General features: G+C 39.6%; 5 protein-coding genes and 3 non-coding genes across 12 annotated transcripts; 5 read left to right on the plus strand and 3 right to left on the minus strand.

Moving 5' to 3' along the window:
• The first annotated feature begins 1,746 nt into the window (after positions 1-1,746).
• On the plus strand, positions 1,747-13,284 carry LOC108617581 (uridine phosphorylase 1-like). Of its 2 annotated transcripts, XM_018013418.2 has the most exons (5): positions 1,747-2,041; positions 3,940-4,005; positions 10,838-10,961; positions 11,312-11,659; positions 11,720-13,284. In XM_018013418.2, the coding sequence occupies exons 2-5, from the start codon at positions 3,953-3,955 to the stop codon at positions 12,233-12,235; spliced, it is 1,041 nt and encodes a 346-aa protein (XP_017868907.1). In that variant the 5' UTR covers positions 1,747-2,041; positions 3,940-3,952; the 3' UTR covers positions 12,236-13,284. The 2 variants fall into 2 exon arrangements, with proteins under 2 accessions (XP_017868907.1, XP_017868897.1); XM_018013408.2 differs by lacking the exons at positions 1,747-2,041; positions 3,940-4,005 and adding an exon at positions 8,732-9,032.
• A 148-nt stretch (positions 13,285-13,432) lies between these two features.
• On the plus strand, positions 13,433-16,068 carry LOC108617624 (uridine phosphorylase 1). 3 transcript variants are annotated; one of them, XM_018013469.2, is made up of 7 exons: positions 13,433-13,838; positions 14,170-14,235; positions 14,303-14,423; positions 14,482-14,823; positions 15,114-15,255; positions 15,321-15,514; positions 15,767-16,068. In XM_018013469.2, the coding sequence occupies exons 2-7, from the start codon at positions 14,228-14,230 to the stop codon at positions 15,851-15,853; spliced, it is 894 nt and encodes a 297-aa protein (XP_017868958.1). In that variant the 5' UTR covers positions 13,433-13,838; positions 14,170-14,227; the 3' UTR covers positions 15,854-16,068. The 3 variants fall into 3 exon arrangements, with proteins under 3 accessions (XP_017868958.1, XP_089319193.1, XP_089319201.1); XM_089463067.1 differs by having other exon boundaries at positions 14,186-14,235; XM_089463075.1 differs by lacking the exons at positions 13,433-13,838; positions 14,170-14,235 and having other exon boundaries at positions 14,495-14,823.
• On the plus strand, positions 15,966-17,400 carry LOC108617593 (uridine phosphorylase 1-like). Of its 2 annotated transcripts, none has more exons than XM_018013430.2 (4): positions 15,966-16,108; positions 16,159-16,361; positions 16,428-17,111; positions 17,170-17,400. In XM_018013430.2, the coding sequence occupies exons 1-4, from the start codon at positions 16,057-16,059 to the stop codon at positions 17,311-17,313; spliced, it is 1,083 nt and encodes a 360-aa protein (XP_017868919.1). In that variant the 5' UTR covers positions 15,966-16,056; the 3' UTR covers positions 17,314-17,400. The 2 variants fall into 2 exon arrangements, with proteins under 2 accessions (XP_017868919.1, XP_089319186.1); XM_089463060.1 differs by having other exon boundaries at positions 15,968-16,108; positions 16,176-16,361.
• Positions 17,401-17,766: 366 nt separating this feature from the next.
• Positions 17,767-19,952, minus strand: Spag1 (Spag1 axonemal dynein assembly factor). Its single transcript, XM_018013384.2, has 5 exons — positions 19,564-19,952; positions 19,074-19,507; positions 18,888-19,015; positions 18,690-18,817; positions 17,767-18,625 (listed from the first exon to the last, which is right to left on the minus strand). The coding sequence occupies exons 1-5, from the start codon at positions 19,828-19,830 to the stop codon at positions 18,122-18,124; spliced, it is 1,461 nt and encodes a 486-aa protein (XP_017868873.1). The 5' UTR covers positions 19,831-19,952; the 3' UTR covers positions 17,767-18,121.
• A 165-nt stretch (positions 19,953-20,117) lies between these two features.
• Positions 20,118-20,189, plus strand: TRNAQ-UUG (transfer RNA glutamine (anticodon UUG)). Its single transcript has one exon. It is a non-coding gene; the product is annotated as a tRNA-Gln (tRNA).
• Positions 20,190-20,375: 186 nt separating this feature from the next.
• Positions 20,376-20,447, plus strand: TRNAQ-UUG (transfer RNA glutamine (anticodon UUG)). The gene has a single exon. It is a non-coding gene; the product is annotated as a tRNA-Gln (tRNA).
• Positions 20,448-20,571: 124 nt separating this feature from the next.
• TRNAK-CUU (transfer RNA lysine (anticodon CUU)) lies at positions 20,572-20,644 on the minus strand. The gene has a single exon. It is a non-coding gene; the product is annotated as a tRNA-Lys (tRNA).
• A 109-nt stretch (positions 20,645-20,753) lies between these two features.
• cal1 (chromosome alignment defect 1) lies at positions 20,754-23,627 on the minus strand. Its single transcript, XM_018013498.2, has 2 exons — positions 23,446-23,627; positions 20,754-23,378 (listed from the first exon to the last, which is right to left on the minus strand). The coding sequence occupies exons 1-2, from the start codon at positions 23,524-23,526 to the stop codon at positions 20,976-20,978; spliced, it is 2,484 nt and encodes an 827-aa protein (XP_017868987.1). The 5' UTR covers positions 23,527-23,627; the 3' UTR covers positions 20,754-20,975.
• Between the last annotated feature and the right edge of the window lie 216 nt (positions 23,628-23,843).

The raw sequence follows: 23,843 nt of genomic DNA on the forward strand, positions 1-23,843 counted from the left end.
TGTTTACTCGCCTATCGTCTATATTTGTATTTCGTCGCTACACAGATTCACGTACATGTATATCTATATAATTAACAGATAAATTCACATCAAGCCCATCGCCTCGTAAATCGTATTTACTCTCCATAACGGTGTCGCCGTCCGTCCGGCAACCTTTGAAGCATGACAAAAGCGTGGGCGTGGATGTGGACATTCGACTAGGGCAAAGGCAAAGTGAAGAGCAGAAATACAGCAATAAATAAAAATGAGTCTAGGAAAAATTTGAATGTCAATGTCAAATCAAAGTCACACAAATAGTTAAGCTGACCAATTATTTTGAACGAATTTTAAATGAAACTGAAAAGGGGAAGGTAAAAGAGGAAGGTAAGCAAACAAACAAAACACATCAGAGTCTATTATTGTGATCAGTGGCTCAGTAGCTAGTATTGGAAATGAGTAAAATAATGCCACTATTTGAATTTAATTTTCTCCCATAGACTGAATGATTTCTACTTTAACATCTTAAAAATTAAAAACTGTTGCACTTAATGCCAAAGATGCAGCTGCTAAAAAGAACCCTTTGGAGGCTCTCTATAACTTAGTTGAAGGCGATATTTGAAGTTGTAACGGCTGGCAATAGTTTATTAATGCCTTTTTGTATGCATCCACTGGCATAAAATAGAAATAGGTTTCAGCGACTCATACTCGGTACTGTAAAAAACCGTCACTTGATTCATGTTTTCTTGCAGGTCATACATAATATATGTATGTATTATATTATAATAAACAATTGAATCATGTTAATGAACGATATTACTAAACAATATTTGTCTCTAATAAATTGTATATTCTGCAAATAGAAAAAAAAATATATTTATTTATATATGTATGTATTATTTCAAACAAGTGCCCAAATACATTAACGAAACGCCAGAGTAAACACGAATAGGTGCAAACAATGACTCAAGCATACATACAAAGTATGAATATTAAATTCTCTGGAATGTTTATCGTTTTATTTGAGGAGAGCGCATAAAAAATACAACCATTTTCTGTTTTATGAGCTGAACAAAAATGTATGTTCATTTAACGAGCGGCCCTGTTTAACTCAACAACGCTTTCAATTATAAGTACTTGAAAAAAGGAAATTACATGGCGTATGCGCAACGCATATTACGCATACGCATCTTGGGCCAGCGGACAAGGGTCAGACTAAACTTAAACGCTTCGGTAGCTTAAAATTTAATTCAATAAGCGCCACATTTGGCGCTTAAATGAAATGCTTTAACGCATTAATGGGACGCTCTACAATTAGAGAAGGACAGATTTTGCAGAGGAAACAGCCGACTCGCTGCCAGTTGCGCAGCTGTTGCACGCAGCGCTGCGCTGAGTCGGGGCAGCAGAGCAACAGCCACACCCCCTTTTCGTCTCGGCTAAAACGTGATAGAAAGCGAGCGAATACTTTGAGCACAAATCGAGCTCAGAGCATGGCAAAAATAAAATCATTTTGTTTTGCTTTTCTGCGAACATGCGTTGGTAATTGTCGGCTCGTGCTTGTCGATTACAATTAACTTTTTACTTTAGCGCACGACAATTCAAAAATTGAGCTGGCTGGCTTACACGTTGCCAATTGTTTAACATTTGGCGCAGTTTGAGTGAGTTTTATGACAACGAGCTTCCTGTGGAAAGTTGAGTTGAGTTCGCTTCGCAGCAGCAGCGCAGCGCAGCGACTGCGAGCAGCGGGCAGAACATGAGTTTTTACTCGTCCATTCTCACAGTCAGTCTACGTTGAACTTCGCGACGCTGCGGACGTCAACGCCTCTGCAGAGTGTACTAGTGAGCGTGTGTGTGTTTACCCTACTGAGTGCGACAGAGACACAGATAGACAGAAAGAAGGCGAGCAACCGTTACGTTGTGCTTGTTACACGTGAGTCGCAGCAGACAGGCAGATAAACAAAGCAGCAGCAAAAGCGCAAGGAAAACGGGACGCGCTGCTAAAAGTCAAATTACGCGCGTTTTTCGCCGCAGTCAACTCGAACAAAAGCAAAACTTTTACCTTTACGTAAGTGCAAAACATTGTCTTGTTTACATTCCTCTATTTTATTTTGGGATATTCGCACATAACAGCTACCAGTATTTATTTGGCCCAACACACAACAATAGGTATTCGTCACTTTATTTGATTTACGATTGAAGTTTTCACGTAAGAAAATCAATAGTTCGTTATCCTGCCAAAGGTTAGTTTCTATGGTATACTACATAAGTATGTGGGCTACTCATTATTGTGGGCCAGCAGCAGCAATGAGCTCTCCTCCTTATAATACTAATTGAAAAAGTTTTTCTGCTCTTCAATGTGCGCCTTTGCAGCAACAACAAATGTAGAAATTTGCATTCGTTGATGACTCTGCAAATGTTCATTGAACGGTTCAGCAAACTTTTTCAAGGCTACTCGCATTTATTGGGTCACCCAGCCAAAGGCTTGCAAAGAAAGGACCCTTTGGTGCACCATCAGCAGTTGTGCGTATGTGTTAGGAATAATATGGCTCAAATTACATTATGAGTGCGCTCACGTTGGCAGGCGCATAATTAAGTCAGAATATTGATTAGGCTTCTACTACTTCTAATTAAAAATGTCAGATATTACAAAAATATGTTGTGAGTCCTGCTGGTTAGCTGAGTAAAGAAAATCTAAGATTGATAATTAAAAGATTAATTATATTTTGACAAATCAGGGTATTTAGAGATATTATCTTCTTTTTTTTATTATTATATTATTTAAACAGGCTTTCTACTACCAATTTCGCAGCGTAACAAGTTGAACATAAAAACACAATTATTTACAGTACACACTACAGAAATTTCATAACAATAACAATATAACAATTTACAAAAACATCAACTAACAAACAATAACAATTGTTACGTAAATCACATTAAATTTGACTTGCTATATTTTTATAGGAACCTCGCGGGGAGGTCCTGTGACCTATACAAAAAATTAAGAAACACTTCAAAATATGCTATGTTTATTGGCCATATCCTAAAATGCCTTGGCATTGCCAGCATTTCGTTTGATTAAGCAGGCGACAAGCCGTCAGTCAATGACACCCAATTTCCTGCTTCACTTCAGCTGTCATCAGCCGTTAATTGTAGCCTTGAACTTTGGCACTATAATACTCAGCAGTGACAGCCGCTGCGATGGGAAATCATAGCAATAAATCTATTCGACTAGTTGAATACCCTGCCGATTAAAGACTGACTCTATACAAAAATAACCTCAACAGAAGCATGTACCAGGCACCTTTCACTTGCTTTACAAGGTATACATATGTGTTCTCTTGGCAATCTGAAATTGCTGCTACACTGCCTATGGCCCAAGCAAAAGTTTATTCAGGCATCTGTGCTTATGCTCTACAGTGCATAACTGCTCTCTATATAAAACTGTTGCCCAACTTTAAGCGCGTGAGTCGCACGACTTAATGATAAAGTTTTCGCTGGCATACAATATGCGTGTTCAATCTAACGAAATCGTGTCTGCGCAGGTTGTGCCACAGAGTAAAGCAGCTGAGTGTGATTACCCTCAATGGACAGGCCGAGGGACCCGCAAGTCCGGCAAGGCGCGAGTAACTGGCGCAGCAGCTGTAGTTATTTTCAAGGACTTTACTCCTGGGCTGGCAGCTGTGGTCAGACGCCTGCCACTCAAACAAACAAACACACACACACTCACATACCCACACACTCGTACACACGCGGCTGGTCTTCGTAGTCCTTTGTTGCGCGTGACGTTTTGCATCGTTGGTTTTTAATTAAAAGCTGTCAAAACGGTCGTCGCTTTGCCCTGGCCCTAAGCAAAGCTCATTAAGTTTATTTATTCCTTTTTTTTTCGCCAAGCCCTTAGTTTTTTGCACCCACACATAAAGCACTCAAAAAGTTTTCCTCTGCTTTACTTTGTATTTCCAGCGCCCACCGCAAGATGTCGCTGCTAACAGCCAACAGTCACTCGCTGTCCGAGGAGGAGCTCGATGAGTGAGTGTGCAAATCTGAATATACATATCTAACTTAGACTAGAACTTGCAGCGATCAAATTAAATTGCATGGCACGAACTTTATTTACTCAATTTACGGAGAACACGAAACCAGCGAAACAATAGCAGCATCAATGTCTTAGTTATACGCAAACAATGTGCACTTTGAACTTTTGCGTTAGCTTCTAACGGTGGAGGCCGAGCTGCAGCTAAAGTTTCCCCAAGTTGATTTTAGTTTCAAAGACAGAGTGCAGCTGAAACATAAGAAAGATAAGAAGGACGCCTTTAAACTCCATAGCACACTTCTCAGTGTTGGCCAGGCGAATCGGGTTAAATGCTTAACCCAATTATCTCAACAGCTGCCTGACGTACACATCGAGTCGATGTCTAAAAATACGCATGCCGCAAAACAGGTCGCTCCAATATTGTCAGCAATTATTGCTGGGGGTTTGCAAATGTCTGTCTGTGTATATGGGTGGGTTTATGAATGTATGTGTGTGTGTGTGTGTGTCAGTGGAGCTGAGTGCGTGGGAGCGTCGAACAAGCTTTGATAATCAAACATTGCGTCGCCTCTAGGCTACACACACAATGGCGCAGACATTGCTCATACGCACAGTAGTCCGCAACTGATTAGAAATTTGAGTATGCGACTATACACTACCCTGTGTAAGCAATTACAACACTAATTTAGTTGGTATATTACTGAAGCAAATGAATTAATAATTAATCTATTTAATATTGACTTTTATTGGATTGACAATATTATCGAAATCGGATAATTTATCATATATTATGTACATCTATAAGCGCAACTCATCATGGCCCATTCTGTGTGTATTTCTATTATGTCTAAGAATAGCAACATCAATGACAATGCACATATCACTGCGTCTAGGTCCGTAATATAATTTGGGCAATATCGATAGGCCGTTTGGTGGAGTATTTGAATTTTGACCACGTTCCGACAGGCCGAACTTAATTCTATTTTCGATTTGACATCAGTGACGCGTGAGTAATACAGAATCTGGTTGACAGGATTACGACGTGCCCCTGACATTTGTTACCCCTGGCTCTGCGTATTGATTTTGAGCTCCTCTAACTGCCACTGCCATGATACATACTTGCATATAATCGTTTTAGCCAGTGTGTTTGTGAGTTTGTATTGCTTCCTCGTCCCACGTTTTCGTCTCTTATTTGATTTTTTATCAAATGTTCACACACCTTTCCTTTCAACTTTGACCTTAAGCAAGCTCTTTGCTCACATAAACTAAGGAATTTGCATTGCATTTGCAAGCCAAGCATCCAAGGGTTGGTGAAGGTGGGATTTCATTTATTCAGATATTTAAGATTTTAGTAAAGCTTTTAGGATGAGCTAAGAATAATAAAATAAGGTATAATTACTATACCCATATATAACAGGTTTCCCTTTCTCAGATCAATAATTCTCTGATCCTAAAAGTATACCACGGTAATTCACTTCAGCTGTTGCCTTCTTTGCTTCCACATGTTTTGGCAATCGCAATGCTATGGCCATTTGTCCATTTTCTGTTTGCATTAAGAGCTTTTGCTGCCGCTTCTTCAGCGTCGTGCAGCATCGTCTGTATCATTTATTAAATGTAATGCGGACAATGTGATTTATGGCATGTAAACGGCAGTTACAAAAGCCCCATAGAATGTAATGCCAAATGAGAGCTCAAGCGAACTGGCAAAGGCTTTCATTTTTATTCAGCCAAGTCATGATAAATTTGATTTTTATTATCAATGTCAGCTGGCCCAGTGGGCGTGGGTGGCAAATGCAGCAATTGCTCATATGAATGTGCATGTATACGTATATATGTGTGTGTGTGTATGTATGGAAACTATGTACTCCGACGCATACGATACAAGGTCACGACTATCGAGCGTTCTGTTGACAGCTTGCTCAGAAATTGCAGTGCACTTATGAGACCCAGTGGCTCAACGGCCCCAAGGAACTACAGCCAGTCAGCAGCTCAAACAATGCAAGCGGCCATTAAATAACAATTACGCACTCTATCGAGGGGAAAAGAAAGTGCTGAGCCGCTTTGTACACGCGACAGTAAAAGTTAACTTTTCTCGTTTAGAAACGACTCTCGTAATGCCATATAATTTTTGTTTATTGTCTTCACTCGTTGCTCTGCTTGGCTTTTCAAAATGAATCTTAAAAAATTGTAAACTTGTTGCAACATATGAAGAGTTTAGAGGAAAGGCAATACTAGAGAGTTTCAGAGCGAGTTGAGTAGCTTAGATATTTTATAGTACCCCTTAATCTCACTCAGTCAGCTCAGTCAGCGAAAGCCCTTATTTAGTCTTTTCGAACAGTGCATGTGATTGTTAGCTTAAAGTACCGCAGCAATACTGAATCGCTTTAAAAGTAAATACTGAAAAGCAAAGATCAATTGCCCAACTGGACTTATTGAGCGACCTCGAACTGTGGTCGCGAGTCGAAGCACGTAGCTGTGGCAGCTCCACTTTACCAGATGCTATGACTAACTCTTACGCACACACACCTGCTCTCTCCCTCTCTCTCTCTCTCTCTCTCTTTCTTTCACTCCGTTTCCAGCTAACAGTATGGTCGAGCCCCCTTTTGCTGCTCATTGACTAAGTTTTTGCTGTTGCTTCTGTTAAACACATTTATTTATTTTTATTTGTTCGTTTCGCCTGTGTTTATGTATTCGTATTTCACTTCGAGTTTGGCATAGTCTTGTGTACATATGTATGTATGTATGTATGCATGTATATATAAACAAGTATATGGGCTTTTAAGCTGACTTAAGAAATAAATAAAAGCCACAGGCGATGACGCAGACTTTAAATGGTTTTGGAATTTACTGTTAAAAAAAAAAAAAAAAAAAAAAAAAAAAAAAAAGCCAGATTCCAATAGCAAATAGACAGGGCGCCCTAAAAATTAAGCCAAAAATGAATATATAAAATTAAAGAGTGTGATTTTCCAAAATGCTAACAACGAAATTTATTCGAATATTATTTTTATGCAAATGATGTTTAATTTTCGCTCTTTGCAAAATATCAAAGTTGAATATGCTTATTTAATTTGAATTCAGCGACCGGTTTAAATACGCTTTAAGATTGATAAAAAAAAACAAGTAAGAACGTTGCAGTCGGGCGTTACCGACTGCGGAATACTCATTCACATCCCATCAACAATTTAGTAGTTAAGTTTCGTTCTAATACTGTAGAATATACAGGTTTTTCCGATTTGCCACGCCCCAACTGGGCGTAGACACCTCATTTTTGGTCAGTTTTTAGAAAGAGATAACGTTACCCTAACTGCAAAGTTTGAATGCTTACCCTAAAAAAATGTGAAAATTACAGGGTATTTTTCGATATGCCACGCCCCTAAAGAGGCGTAAAAATTATTTTTGGGGAATCGATAGAGGAGGCTACCAGTAACTCAACTATCCAAATTTGAAGCTTCTAGCTATTATACTTTAGGAGATATAAACTTTTGCGGTTTGCCACGCCCCCTGTGGGCGGACATATATCCGACAAAACTTTTTGGTCTTGGGTGATCAGTCCGAGTATATGTACAAAATTTGAGGTCTCTGCCATCAATAGTGTCCAAAATATAGGAGAATTTAAAAAATCACCATATCTTCATGTCCGATTTGCCACGCCCCCAACGGGCGTAGACTTATAATTTATCTTCAGACTTTATAGAATCATACCATTAGCTGACGTGCAAAATTTCAGCATTCTAGGTTTACAACTTTAGGAGATACAGTTTTATCCGATTTGCCACGCCCCCAATGGGCGTAGATATATCCGCCATAGCTCGTGATCTTGGGTGGTCAACGCGGACCTACATACCAAGTTTCAGCTTTCTAGCTCTTCAACAAACATGATTTCTGGTATATCGGAAAATGCATTTTCCGATTTGCCACGCCCCTAGTGGGCGGATCGGGAAAATTTTAACACTTTATAAATCGGAGATATACACGAGTATGTGTTCCAAATTTCAAGTCTCTAGCTTCAATAGCGCCGAAATAGATTGCGTTCATACGGACAGACGGACAGACGGACGGACGGACAGACGGACAGACGGACAGACGGACGGACAGCAAGACGGACATTGCACAAAACCAATATACTGATTCACTTTCGTGAATGAGTATAATAATAAAAAATAAAAAAAAAAAATCTATTTGAATACACATAAATATTTAGATTATCGCACTTATTCGGGTGGCATTTTGAGTGTAGACACCCTGTATTATTCCGAATGTATGCGCAGCACTCAACTTTAATTGCAATTGAATTGTGTAATGGCAATTGCATTGTACACGGTAATTTACGCAAAAGAGTTATGCATGTGTGCTAATCTAGTTTAAACTACAATCAATTGCACATAAGATGAGACATGTGTAAGCATAGTCTATTCTTATCAGACAATGTGTATGATGACAACAAAATTTTAAATGACATTTATTACACACATAAAAGACATAAGTGCTGTTTTATATTTACATATTTGTATAATAAATTGCGCTGTTAGTTTGACATATGAACTTCCGTTAGGCTCTTATCATTGGATTCGTACATCCCCACTAAGTAAAACTGCAAACAGCGCCGTTAACAGCCGACACGTCCCGCCGCTCAACATGCCTATGTACATTAACAGCGAGACAGTCGCAACCGGTAGCTCTCTGTTAAGTCTTACATGGCATTGCTGTTCGTCGCCTATAAAGAGCCTGACGCGCCACACGAAAGTTTTTAGTTGTTCAGAGAGCCTGAGCGTGCACAATACGTTTAGTGTTGGTGCATTATACGTAATTTTTCTGTTTTTGTTTGAGTGAGTTCGCGAGCAAAACTTTGGCAGCTGTCATTGGCGGTAGTTAGACGATTAATTAGTCAGGACAATTTAAGGACACAGACACAGGCTGACATCATGCCACCCACCATAACTGAGCATGAATTTAAGGCACATTGCCGCACAACACCGCAGGACGATGATAAGGACGAAGCGGACTTACATCTGTATCGTATAACGAGGTAAGAAAACAAGATTCCAACAAACCGGCTCACAAGGAATTCAGATAGGCAGATGCCAAATCCAATGCCAATACCAATGCGAATGCGAATGCGAATGCCGGGGGTTGAAATATGTTGTTATTATTAAATTTGGCGGGCTGCCATTTGGTTGTGTCAAAGGTGAATGATTCACCGAAGCGCATCCGCAGCTGAAATTCACGTGAAGATGGCCACAGCTGGGGCCAATTTCACAAATATATCAGAAATTTGTAAGTTAGCTGAGTTGGCAGCTGACGTAAAAGTCTGCGTGGTTAGCAGAGCAACAAATAATCGAAGCAAAACAAACGTGAAAGAAAAAGAGAGCCGCGTGAGTAAAGCAAAACGACGTGATGAAAACGAAACACGAAAGAGATTACAGAAGCACTTGATCAAATTAATGAATGCGAACACAAACAAACATTTATTATTACGGTGGGTGTGTCGCCCATTTACCCGGATCGAAACCAAGACCTAGACCTTTTAATGCTCTGTTATTTGAACTTGGTAATCGTTCCGATATAATTTTTTTAATGAAATACCAAGTTTGCTGATAACCTAGCGCCTCTCGATTCTAATACATTCACACTCTATAGCTAGTAAAAAAGATCAGATGTTTAATTAAAGACCTAATCATTTTTCAAGTTTTGCTATCAAGCAAGGTCAACGTAGTACACATATATATGTATGTATGTATTTGCATAAGGGAAATATACATATGTATTTATAGGAATACGCTTCAAAACATAAATAAATCAAGATTTCAGCTCTATTTTTGTGCTGCGGTGAGTGTTTGACGTATGTACTTGATAGGGCTAATCAAGTGACGTTTACCGTTTTGGCACTATGATTCGACGAAGGCCAATGGCCATTAGCTATATTAGTTATTGGCTCATTGGCTTCATATCAATTTACATGGAGTTTGTGTACCTATTTATACTATATAATATTATTCAGCTAGCTACACGAATCGGGCATTGATTGATTGCTTTGTTAATAAGTGAGAATGATCTATCTTATTCATTCATGTTTTTTGCCTTTTAACATTGCTGTATAGCCATAAAACAGCATTTCTGTTGTTTACATTTCTGTCATACAACATCGAACTTCAACATGTATGAGTGAGTGATCGAGCAACTAGCTTTTGTAATGCACAAATGATGTGCAAATGCCACCGAGCATAATTGAAACTTTTTCAGCACTATCGTTTAAACCTGACGCGCGAGATTTAAAAATAGATGTACATTATTTGTATATTAGATTGATTGATGACAATTTGATTATTTTTTACCAACCATTATGCAGTCATATCGAAATATATATGTATAGACTAAGTGACTAAGTAGCTTACAATTTAATTGAAATTTGTGACTAAGATTCATTAAAAAACAGTCTGCAACTAGCAACTGTTTATTGCCCACAAAGAGTCTAATTACTTTTATATAAGTGTTATAATTAATCAGCTGTAATAGCATGTGTTTCATTGAATGCAAACTAAGCAAATAGTTTCCAATCTCGGCTAGCATTGTACATAATATAATCACATACATTCATTAGCATTCATCTGTATTTTCGCAGTTATTTAAAAGTGCAAGCATTTGCAGTTCATAAAGTCGACAATTCTCGGAAATTGAAATCCTATCGGAGCACCGACAGCTTTTAGTTTCCGTCTGTTTCAGTTTGTTGCTGCACTTTATTAATGCCAGATAATTATTAATTATTTTATAGACTATTTACTTAATTTACTTCCTAGTCTGGAATATAATCAATATATTTCTTAATTACTTCAGATACTCCGATGGCACCGTTAAATTACGTAACTCTAACATTGAACTTATGGATCAGGACATATTATATCACTTGGCTCTTGGCAGTGAGAGTCATGACTTACAGGAGATGTTTGGCGATGTTAAGGTGAGTCCGCTTATGTTTGAAAGCTTCAACTATAAAGAGCGTAAGCCGACATGGATCGACCTGTAAGAAAGAAACTAAACTCTAATACTCCATATGTAATCTGATATGCATAAATGCTAGTCAAGGCTTACATTCTTTAGCTTGGTATTTATAGACCAAGTTAAGAAGTTAAGTTACTTTATATTCGGAATACGGTAATTTACGATCAGATCGATTATCAAGTCAGATCAGATATCGCGACAGCTAAAAAACTAGTTTGGCCGCCATACAGTCTTTGCTTCATATGCCCCAGATCATGAAAATTGAACTAATTTTATTTATATATGATTTATTTATTCATTTATAACCAGTTCGTTTGCATGGGCGGCACACCAAAGCGCATGGAGAACTTTGCACACTTTATTATGGACGAAATTGGCTACAAGCTGCCCGCTGGCACCCAGCTACAGGATATTAGCGCCTATTCGTATCGCTATTCGATGTACAAAGTTGGACCCGTGTTGAGCGTTAGCCACGGCATGGGCACACCCTCGGTTAGCATACTGATGCACGAGATGATCAAGCTGATGTACCATGCCAAATGCATCGATCCCATCTTCATACGCATTGGCACCTGTGGCGGCATCGGAGTTGAGGGCGGCACCGTGATCATCACAGAGGATGCCTTGGACGGCCAGCTGCGTAACTCGCACGAGTTTGTAAGTAAATGCGAAAGACTTTCGATTCGGTAACTGATTTGTATTTTCTTATTTCGACAGACGATCCTGGGCGAGACCATACATCGGCCGGCTAAGTTGGATAAGAAGCTGGCACGAGAGCTGAAGTCGCTGGCAAGTGCCGATGATCCCTATGACACCATCATTGGCAAGACGCTGTGCACAAACGACTTCTACGAGGGCCAGGGACGGCTGGATGGCGCCTTCTGTGAGTTCACCGAAACCGACAAGATGAACTATCTGGAGAAGCTGCGGGATAATGGTGTTGTCAACATCGAAATGGAGAGCACAATCTTCGCAGCACTCACACATCATGCTGGCATCAAGGCGGCAGTTGTGTGCGTTGCCCTGCTGAATCGCCTCAATGGTGACCAGGTGAATGCGCCCAAGGAGGTGATGCACGAGTGGCAACAGCGTCCCCAGATCCTAGTGTCCAGGTATATACGCAAGGTGCTGGCACAGCATGGCCAGCTGAAATCGCTTTTCGGGCATCAAGGGTCCATCAAGTCGCCTAGGCGATTTAAGCTGGTCCAGCAGGAATCTCAGGCCCACGACTAAAGCCAACAACCAAATGCACACGATCATAGCATATACATATATCTATATATGATATTTTGATTTCAAGTTACCTTTGGCTAAATGCCAACCCAACTCGCATGTATACAACTTATTTTTGAAATATTGCTTTAAACATTCCATAGTTTAGTTCAGTCTAAGTTATAATTTCTAAGCTCTTAATTTCCTATGTATGCATGTCAGTGTTATACTTATATAAATATATAAATACATATGTATTATATATATATTTCCTCATTAGCTTATTTAAACTCAAACGTATTGCACGTATTGGCGGCGTAACGCCGAATGCTGAAACAACTAATCGCAAATAAACATAAAAATTAAAGTAACACAATGAATATCTTCGGCTTGCCTAAGATAAAATATCCTTGTAGACATTTTACAGATAAATTATGAGTAGAAGAGAATATATATTTTAAAATACGAATACATAATGGTTTCCATGCTAAACTTAATTTCTTAATTGTCCGATATCGGAAGTCAAAATATTGTCTCGATTTCATATTACTTCATATGATATAGCTAAATGATTCAGCTCATGTATCATATGCAAATCAGTTTAGCTCAACTTAACAAAATTTCCTTCATACGCACGATCCTCTACAAGGCTATAAAAATGTACTCAATGTAAAGTGTTTCAAAATACAAAACTTTCAAATTATTGTTGATTGCATCGATGTTTGCAAAGTACATTTCAATAATGAACTAAACGAAAACAATACAAAAAAAATTAAAATATATAACGTTGTTAATTGTTATGTTGCATAATCGAAATGAGGCAAACCAAATATTATTATATACGATGTATGTGTGTACTTCAGATCATAATATAAGATTTCTTAAATTATTCTATTATACATATTGTACTGTAATTCCTAAACATTTGTTATGCGCATTCGCAAATTAATGTTGTTAATCACGAAGCTATATTAACAATCGTTACTCTTATTCAATTCTAAACTAAACAAAAAGGAATCAAATTATACACATGAAAAAAAATATACATAAAGAACAACAGCTGAATAATACTCCACTCGTATTACGTACTTTATTGTGAAGTTTACTTTGGAATGTTTTGATGCTATCTACAGACGTATCAAATTTTCAGCATGGGCAAGAAGTGGAGCGCAACGATTGAAGGCAAACGATCACGAAATACTCCTTTTGCAGTTCAGGGAGTCAGCTGTGATCTGCGAACAAGGCGTGGCAGTGAAAGTGAAAAATATCCCTCATAGGGCGTGAATTGATATACATTGATAGATATATAGATTTTTATTAAATACTATAAGAGATCAACATCAAGCTGTAAATTATATAGCATGATATATACATATATGAAAATGTATGTATATGAGCAGCATTTACATGCTGCAATATATGAGAACCCGAGCAAATACGAAGTGCTTCATATTGATTTTACGGAGCTTTTAGAGTAGTTAAAAGCTCTCGAGTTGTATGTTTATTCACCCGCATAACATTTAGTCGATGACAAGTGTTGATCGCGATCGGAACACGCTGTGGAAAATTTAAAGAAAATTTATATATATTTGACAAATTTGATTTGTTATTGAATTATTTACTTGTATGTGTATTCGTGCTTAAATGAAAATTAAACAGCACCCGTATCATAATATTTATATTTCTCAGCGTGCTCAATACGCCTAAAACAACAAGTTTTAATCTATATAAGAACGATATGCACGTCGAAGTCTCGTTTGAATGAAATGCACTGTTGCCATACCCTGAACACATCGAAAATGGAAAATCAACTCTTCGCAAGGCTTAGGATATTTCCTAGTTGAGCCCTAAATAGCTGATGTGGAACTCAAACATTTCGATAATCTGTCGTATAGTGCTCAAGACCTTGCTGAATGCTTTTGAGATTAGCTATAAACTGATAATGATTTTCTTAGAATTATTTTTTTTCAGTCGTTATCTTGCCCCTACCATAACCGTTTTCCGTATTGTAAAATGTCGCTGTAAGTAAAGCTGCAATTGTGAAAACATTTAATTATACTCATACAATATTTATGTTGTATCCTACAGCTCCAGGCTGAATAATCCCCATTTAGATACAATGACCTCTGATTTTCTATACCATTTGAACATTAATGTGGCCTGTAGCCAGAACGCCACCGATATTGAGAAACAATTTGGCGACATTAGGGTGAGTAGACTAGGCGAGCATTGTAATCAAATATACTCGAACCTGACTCTGACTACAGGTTATATGCACAGGTGGCACTCAAAAACGCATGAAAGAATTGGCGATATATTTGCGGCCTATACTTGGAATAGTTGACAACAGAGAGCCGGTCGATCTATGCGAGAGCGGTCAGCGCTATGCTGTCTATAAGGTGGGACCGGTATTATGTGCCAGCCATGGCGTTGGTTCCTCAACATTCTCGGTGGTGCTGCACGAGCTGCTCAAGCTGGTCAGGTATGCCAAGTGCAAAGACGTCGTATTTTTGCGCATTGGGACATGCGGCGGCGTGGGCGTGGAGCCGGGCACAGTCATTGTCACCGAGAAGGCCTATAACGGTTGCTTAGAGAACGTGCACGAAATCGTAAGTCACCCAATTACACTACACAACACAGTTGTCATACTGCATTCCATTGCATGCTAAAAGCATGAAATCATATTCATGAAGACAAAGGAAACAAACTGATGCTCCGTTGCTGATCCTACAGCAAAAGTGAGTGCTTTCAGTATATGTCGAGCAGTTGGTTTTTAAAAGGAACACAATACAATTATACAATACAGAATATACGACAGAATTGCTTTAACTTTTATCTAATCTAATCGAATTGAACCCAAACCAATTTATAATATGTATGTTTTATGTTTTATGGTTAGCCCATTTTGGGAAGGCGTGTGGTGCGACCCGCTTTCTTTGCACAGGATATTGTCGAAGGCATTTTAGGTGTTGGCAATCAACCCAATGATGGCTTCAAAACCATAAAAGCGAATACGATGTCAACAGACTGCTTCTATGAGGGTATTTTATATATAGGTTTTTTTTTTTTAAATTGACCTATATCTACCTAAGCATGCTTTCATCAGGTCAAGGACGCACCGATGGCGCTGTGTGTGAATATTCCGAAGACGATAAAATGAAGTTCCTGCAGAAAGCGCACGATCTGGGCATTCGTAATATCGAAATGGAGGCCACCATGTTTTCCTCGCTGACTAGAAAGGCGGATGTAAAGGCGGGCTGCATTTGCGTCGCATTAATCAATCGACTGAACGGCGATCAGGTGGGTACTATGCACATATGTATTTAATCTAATCTAATTTTCCAACATGCTGAGGAAAGGGTTTCATACTTATCTCAAATAATATGAGACTTCTTTGATGGCCAAGTTTGATGCCTTCATTCGATTTCCATATATGACTTGATATTTATACATATTATCTATTTTAAAAGATTTTAAATAATATTCATTCGTTAATATTAATATTGTTTTTATTTTATTTTATTTTATTTTATTTTTTTTTTTTTTGTTTAGGTGACCATTACGATGGAGCAAAAACATGAATTTGAGCAACGTCCCTTTATAATTGTTGGGCGTTACATTAGACATCTGCTAAAATAAGACTCAATATAATATTTTTACTATTGAATATCAGATTAAATAAAAGATCGTTGAAGCTTTTCGAGGAAATGACTTTTTTGGGATCTAAGTAATGGGGAAATCATTCGAATATTTAAATTAATGTAAACTGCTCCAAATTCTGATTATTGGCAATACTTAAAATTCAAAAAAAAAAAAAAAAAATCACTCGATCATTGGTAAAAATGGGGGACAAATGTGAAAAGAATATGCACAAGAATGTCTGCGATCTAAAAGGTGGGTATCGGCCGTTGTTCCTTGACCCTACTCATAATGCAGCTCTGCAGCAATGGTTAACGCACAGAATAAGCGGATCGATGAGCTCATCAGGTTTATCAGGGAAGGTAGCAAAACCGATATACCGCAGGAAATGACTTGGTGCACATGCAACTTGAACCCGTATCTTGAGTGCCTCAATCCGGATATCCTTTACCATCTCAACTTGGATACCAAGTCAACCGATTTTCCAAAGGTCTTTGGTGATGTGCGCGTAAGCTGCTGAAATCTTACTTAATCGAATTGCGCCTCAACTGACGGTCGACTGCCATGCCCACAGTTCGTGTGCCTGGGCGGCACGGGAGCCCGTATGGAGAAGTTCGCCAATTTCATCATAAGTGAGATTGGCCTTAAGCTGAGCATGGCCGTCGAGCTGAGAAATATTTCCGCGGACGGCCACCGATACGCGCTCTTCAAGGTGGGTCCTGTGCTGGTCGCTAGCCACGGCATTGGCGGCCCCTCAATCAGCATAGTGTTGCACGAGCTGATCAAGCTTGTCCACCATGCAAAGTGCCAGGATCCAGTCTTCTTTCGCATGGGCACCTGCGGAGGCATCGGCGTGGAGCCCGGAACCCTGGTGATCACATCGCAGCCACTGGATGGCCAATTGCGGCCCGTATACGAAGTGGTCGTGCACACACAGCCGCAGCTACGGCCAGCCTTACTGGACCAGGCCTTGGCCAAAGAACTTATAGCCCTATCCAATCCCTGTGAAGATGGCTACGATACCGTATTGGGGAAGACACTCTGCGCCAATGACTTCTACGAGGGACAATCACGGCTGGACGGTGCCTTCTGCGGATATAATCCACAAAAGAAGATGTGTTTTCTGCAGCAAATCTCCCAAATGGGCGTTGTCAACATGGAAATGGAGAGCACCGCATTCGCAGCTCTCACGAACCAAGCGGGCATACGTGCCGCCGTGATTTGTGTGGCCATCATTAATCGCATGGAAGGCGACCAGGTGGGTGCACACAGCAGCTCGCTTAAGCAAATCTTCGACTACCTGATATCCCCCACAGATTAATTCACCAACATGCGTCCTAAAGGATTTCGACCAGAGGGCACAAATCCTAATTGCCCGCTATATGCGAAAGGTTCTCTTCAAGTGTGACGAAGATAACGTAGAGACCTGCCACTGCGATGATGCCCCTGGATGTCCCTAATATCACTGTTAAATTACTTGTTTCTATACATTGTCTTTAAAGAGTGCCTAATTTGTTTTTGGAAAATACATTTTCGATTTAGCAGCCGAGTACCAAGTATTCAATCTAGCATTTACATACATATAAAATGGCACATATAGACTTAGACGTTCGTCTCTCGTGAAAAAAAAAAAAAAACATATATGTATATGTATATGTACAATTTAGTGTCTACACAGGTATGAAAACACTTATTGGCAACAGCCAATCAGCTTATAAATAAATAAGTTCTGCTCAACCCCACTTTAAAGTAAATTTAGGTAGGAATAACAGAGTTGCTTCAACAATAATCAGCAACTACACTCATTCAATGATAACCATGAATTTCATATCTTATCAGTCCAATTGTAAAAAGAACTAACGACTTGAATGCGTTTTTATATCTGTAAAATTGTACGTATGCTACTTCAACCCTTCTTAATAATACAATATTTTCAATATATTTTTTTAATTTCATAAATCAATATACTTTTACCTAGTTTGTAAAGAAGTCATTAGATCAATTTAGTCTTTAATATATTCCATCAATTCGATCATCTCCTGGTTTTTGCCTTCCCCATATATAGCACATCTTGTGACTAAAGGAGTAACAATATCAATTGCTAATACAAGTTTTTTGCAATCAGCCTCGTACAAAAATGTATGTTTTGTTTACAATTCTCTTTGCTGATATCGATTAGAAGGTGCGAAAAAAGAATATATGTATGTTGTAGCATTACGATCTCAGATTGTATAAGCCCCCTTAGCAAATATAAATAAATGATTTTTGTTACTGCAGCTCCTGTATTAGGAGCTTGTTGTTTGTGGAACCTGAACAAGTGCTCTGGGGCAGACGCAGCTGGCCTTGTGCCGAGGCCACCTTCTGCATCATGTGTTGCATCTGCTGCTTCTGCGCGTTGGCAATGGAGTTTGTGTTTTTCAATGTGCCACCCAGGGCTTCTGCAGCAGTGGCTATTTTACTTTTAATCACACGGTTCGGCTTGACTAGCTCGGCCAGGTCATAGTCCTTGGGCAGCTTAACAGGCTCCACAGTTGCTGGCTCCACAGTTGCTGGCTTTGGAATAGATGGCTTTGGAGTAGCTGACTTTGAAATAGCTGGTTTCTCTGGTTTCTTGGTAGTTGGAGCTGTATCCGATGGAAGCTCCTGAATGACCATGCGTGTAGCATGTGCGGGAGCCAGCTCGCCCACCTGTTGACGCAATTGCTCCAAAGATTTCTTCGCACTTGTATTATTGGGCTCCAGTTCCAATACACGTTGATAGATGCCATATGACTAGCAGTAGATCAATTCGAATATATTATCCATGGATTATTCCGTTTGCTACTTTACCACTTACCTCACGACGATATCCCTGATTGTAGTTGGCATCAGCTAGACGCAGAAGCGCCTTTACATTGTCTGGCTCGAGTCGAAGACATGCTTCACAGTCCTTGATGGCTAGTAAATAGTTATTTAGCTTTAGATCTGCAGGACGAATGAGAGCATAGATATATGAAATGGCATTTGGTATGAGAACTTTCATTCGAACACTCACACGAGATGGCGCGATTGTTATAGGAGCGTGCAGCCTGCGCCGGATCGAAATTTATAGCACGAGTGTACTCCCTAACGGCATTCTCATACTCCTTGGCCTTAAAGTACTCGTTACCGCGCAAGCGAAATCTGTTTAAAATAAGGCTATTATAATGTATATCAATAAGAAAGAGACTGTTCTGCTCACTTCTCGGCATATTGCTCGCGTTCGACCTGACTTAGTTTCGCGATTTGTGCGTTCAGACGCTGCTGCTCAGTGATCTCCTCACTAATCTCCAGCTGGTCCTCTTTTTTGGTGTTAATAATATTTTTGAGCTTTATTTGTGCCTGCTCCTTTTCGCGTTCCTGTTCCAAGTCCATACGCAGTATTTCCTCATCCGGATCGTACTTGTCCCATTTGCTGTAATCCGTCGACTTGATGCGCTGTTCATTCGTTGATTTGGGCTGCGGCTTTGCGCTTGGCTTAGGCGCCGGTTTATTCTTAGATGTCTCAGTTTCATCCTTGTCAATATCTATTTTGGTAGTCTTTCGCACGGGTGGTAGATCCAGTGACTGAACAGTATCTTCCTCCTTGAGCTCACTTAATACATTGTCCTTGTTCTTAATTTCATTCGTCCAGTCCTAATAGTAAGTGTGAAGGTAAATTGAATGGCTAATAATCATCTTTATGTACATACATATATGGGTTTTAATTCGTGCTTGGCTAACACGTTGCTTTGTTGTATTTTCTCCTCGGTGCGAAACAATTTGCTATCCGGCTTGAGTTTTTTAAGCTTCTCCTCGGCACAGCGCGTCAAGTCTGGAAAGTAGCCTTCTTCGCCGGAACGCAAAATCATCACAATCTTTTCCATTTCGCGTGCGTTTTCACATTTTTCCACATAACCAAAATCCAAATTGCTTATTGGTATGTGATATTTCTGCAACAGAGATTTGCCTTTATCCATGATTATTTAATTATTTGCACTCTAGAAATATAATACAGTTAAGTTATTAGATTTGTTGTGATGTATGTTTCTCTGCTGGTATAGATTAAATAAATTTTGTACATCATTTTTCTTTGCTTGACGACGGATTTGTTTAGTATTGTTTTCAGTTACATTTAAACGATAAAATACCAAAAATAATCGTGTCAGTTATTAGTACCAGCTATAATGCTACCCAACCATCAGTTTACAACACTGAATAACACCAAAAACAACAAAACTATGTTTTGGCAAACATTTGGCATCGCGGTTCTATGGTGTAATGGTTAGCACTCTGGACTTTGAATCCAGCGATCCGAGTTCAAATCTCGGTAGAACCTGTTTGTAAATATTTTTACCATTTTTTTTTTTAATATTTAAGTACTAAAATATTCCAAATTCTTCACTATAATTTGATTCTAACAATTAATGACATCCAGCATTGTATTTCTTAAAAAGTATTTTCCATCATTGCCAGCATACCTAACACTTGAACCTTATTTTAAAAAGTTCAGCCACGATAACACGGTTCTATGGTGTAATGGTTAGCACTCTGGACTTTGAATCCAGCGATCCGAGTTCAAATCTCGGTAGAACCTTTGGATTAAGTTTCTTTTTTTTAATTTGTTTTTATTTTTAATTATATATAGAGGTGTCGAACACTTTATATTCAACATTTAATAAAAAAAAAAAAAATTAAGAAAAAAAAGAAAAAATTACTTTCGCCCAACGTGGGGCTCGAACCCACGACCCTGAGATTAAGAGTCTCATGCTCTACCGACTGAGCTAGCCGGGCACTTGCGACGTCTATGTCACATAATTTAAAAGAATAGCATCTTCGGTCAATTTCCACCACATAACAACAACCGCACCTTTTCCGCTTTAGGCAACAATATTTAATTCAGTTTTAAATACTAAAATGTCTGTATTAATAGACAATTTATTTTTCATTATTTAATAATTGAAACTTGTAATTAAATTTGAGTTGATTTAAGGATAATTTAAAATTATTCGCTTAGTACAACGTTGCGAACTCTTCAACTATCCCCTTAATGTTATTCCAAATTTATTTTAAGTATGTATATGCAATGGTTGCCTTAGAGCTACTACCAACAAGTTAACGCGAATCAATCGCTGTCGTTCTTTTCCAAATAAACATCACCGTAACGATGAAGACGATCGAAGATATCGGAGTCGCTGCCACTGCTACTGGAAGACATATAATCCACAGACTTGGCGCCTGCACTCAACGCATTTGCCATCTTCTCTGTGGGCCGATAATACACTGAATAGCGATTATCAAAACTGCGAGCGCCCGTGTAATACTTCAGGAATTTGCGGGCCCTATTTTGTCCAATGATGGGGACTAGAGTATGCTCTGTAAGCGTAAAGTTGCCAGAGTTACAGCTCTGAGAACGGTCGGCTGGTCTATACAGTAGATAACCCTTTTTAGTCGGCTTAATATTAGTTGGAGGCTGAGGCACGTCTCCAGCAGGCTTCGCAACTGCAGCGGCTGCCTCGCAGCCAGTCGTTGACGTGACGATGGTGCAGTCGCCGTCACTATCTGATATCTCCACGGTTTGCTTGAAGTTTGCAATCGTATTGGCAACATCATTAGTTGGTTGCATATTAAGATTTTTCATAGAATGTGCACATGCCGTATCAATAGACACGGCCGTTGAGTTGCAGGCCACACTGCTATTATTAAAAGTCGATTGTTCCGGCAATTTGGACGATGAATCTGAATCCTCATCCATTTTCGTATCAGCATTTTGAATCGATTTCTTTTGCTCACTCAAAAAAGTTTGTTTTGAAAGCGCAACGGCTAGCTTAAAATCTTCATCGGAATTTTCCGATTCCTCGGATGTCTGTTTGGCTCCACTTTTTAGTTTCGGGCGCACCTTACCGACTGAGCTGCTAGCCACAGCACTCTTCCCATTTTTTCCAGCTGCTGAACCTTTTTTTCCTGATTTTACTGCCTTCTTTTTCTGGCCTTTGAGTTGAGGACCTTTGAGTTTACTAGATTTTGTAATTCGCTCATTTTTCGCCTTCACAGGTTCCTCACTTATTTCTGGCTTACTGATGTCATTGGATGGCTTAGTTTTTGATGCTTTGTCTGAATTGTTGCATTTTTCTAATCGTTTCCTCTTGGGCTTATCTCTCGGTAGGTGTTCCTTGTCTGTATTACTCTTTTTCTCCAACACACCTTCTTCGGTGTCTTCGTCTGTTTCTTCAGCAACAACATCAATTTGCTCAAGTGCTGGTGCCATTTTCGACTTCAACGTTGAGTTTGTATTGAAGCGACTGCTGGTCGGTGTCTGAGTTTGCGCTTTTAAATTCAGTAGATCTGGACTGCTTCTATTCTCAACCAGCCACTCCTCTGTTGAGCTATTGGCGATGTGCACCACATTGGAGCAGAGTCGATCCTTGTTGCAACACTTACATTCACTCTCCAACAAACGCGGACGTAAATCGTCCTCGAATGAGTGCTGACGTCGCACGTGGCGCACGCTACGCTTAAAAGTGCTGTGCGAAGTCCTCGATCCCATTTCAAGTCGCTGATGATGATATAGGCTATGACTCTGGTAGCTACGATAGCCACAATAAGGATGGGAAGACATGGAAAAGACGCGTCTCATACAGGCATTGCAGTCGCAACGGCTGTGAGCGGTCTCATCTTCGCTGGAGGATGTTGATGGAAAATGTGGAGAGCTGTCCCGCCGCTTACGCAGCTGCTTACGACGCTGCTGGCCATGGAAACTGGAAGCAACCCTGTACGGATAGTGCCTAGGAGTCGGGTGATAAATGATTTCATGATCACGCTCACGTTCCCGCTCACGGTTGCATCTGTGCAGCTGGTCACGTCTATGGCGTAATGCCTGCATGTGGTGCCGATGCTCTTGGTCCTCATTGTATTCATTGCAGCTGTATTTAGCACGCAGCTCGTCGCGCATGCGTGGGAGCGTGCGATACATTTTGATTGTTGTCATGGGGCTGCTGCATTTAGTGGCAGTCGACACAGTCCGCTTTCGACTGGCGCGTATATAGCGTGCTGTGTCCACAGAATGCATTGACTCGGTCTCGCTATCGCTGTTGGCCGCCGGAGAGAACACATGATCGGTTGCCTTGAAGCGCCTGTGACACTGTTTTGTCTGCGACAATGGTTGCAGAGTCTTGTCGCCATATGCACTATTGTGACGCCGCAGCCAATCACCCACATGCTGTTCTATCTTCTGCTCATCGAATGTGTTTAGTATGCGATCAAGGCCAGCAGCCTTCCATTTACGTACGTGTTCTTGAACAATTGGTAGCGTTTGATCTAAAATCTCTTTATTATCGCCGCTGCATATCATCAAGGTAATTTCTGCCTTGCTCATAAATGCCGTAGTATTGTGTACTTCCTCCACTTCGTCCACTACATCTTCTACGGCTTCTTCTATATCACCAATACTTTCTTCATCATCATTTTTATATACTTCTTCGATACTACTCATATTTAATTCTTCGCCATCTTCCATATTCTCGCAACGCTTAGTAAAACAAAAAAAAACCGTGAAAATTTAAATGGCGATCGCGTAAATGTTTTTAAAGACCTACCTTAAGAAAGTTTGACCACAGTTTCGAACGTTCATAGGTTAACGTTTCCAGAGATTCTTCATCTACTAGTAAATGCGACATTTTAGCAGGGTATCAAACTTAAACGCCGCAATAATTTCTCCTTACTATTTCTAATGTAGCTTCCTTTTTTAATAGGGTTGCCATACTATTTAAGTGCCTCAGACATACATTTTGGCTATCGACCAATCGATATTTGACGCTACGCTCTAAATTTAATTGGAGCGTAGATTTCGATTACTATTTATAAGCTCGTTAAATTCTGATGCTGTTTCTTTTATTTTGTGGTAAACGCATTTGATATAATCACTAACCACTCTGGTTGGTGATATAATTTAATTTAAAATTAAAAAAAAAAAAAAAACTGGGAAAGCTGTCAA

This window comes from Drosophila arizonae, chromosome 2, assembly GCF_054131065.1.
Source record: "Drosophila arizonae isolate 15081-1271.41 chromosome 2, UAZ_ARI_1.0, whole genome shotgun sequence".
NCBI lineage: Eukaryota > Metazoa > Arthropoda > Insecta > Diptera > Drosophilidae > Drosophila > Drosophila arizonae.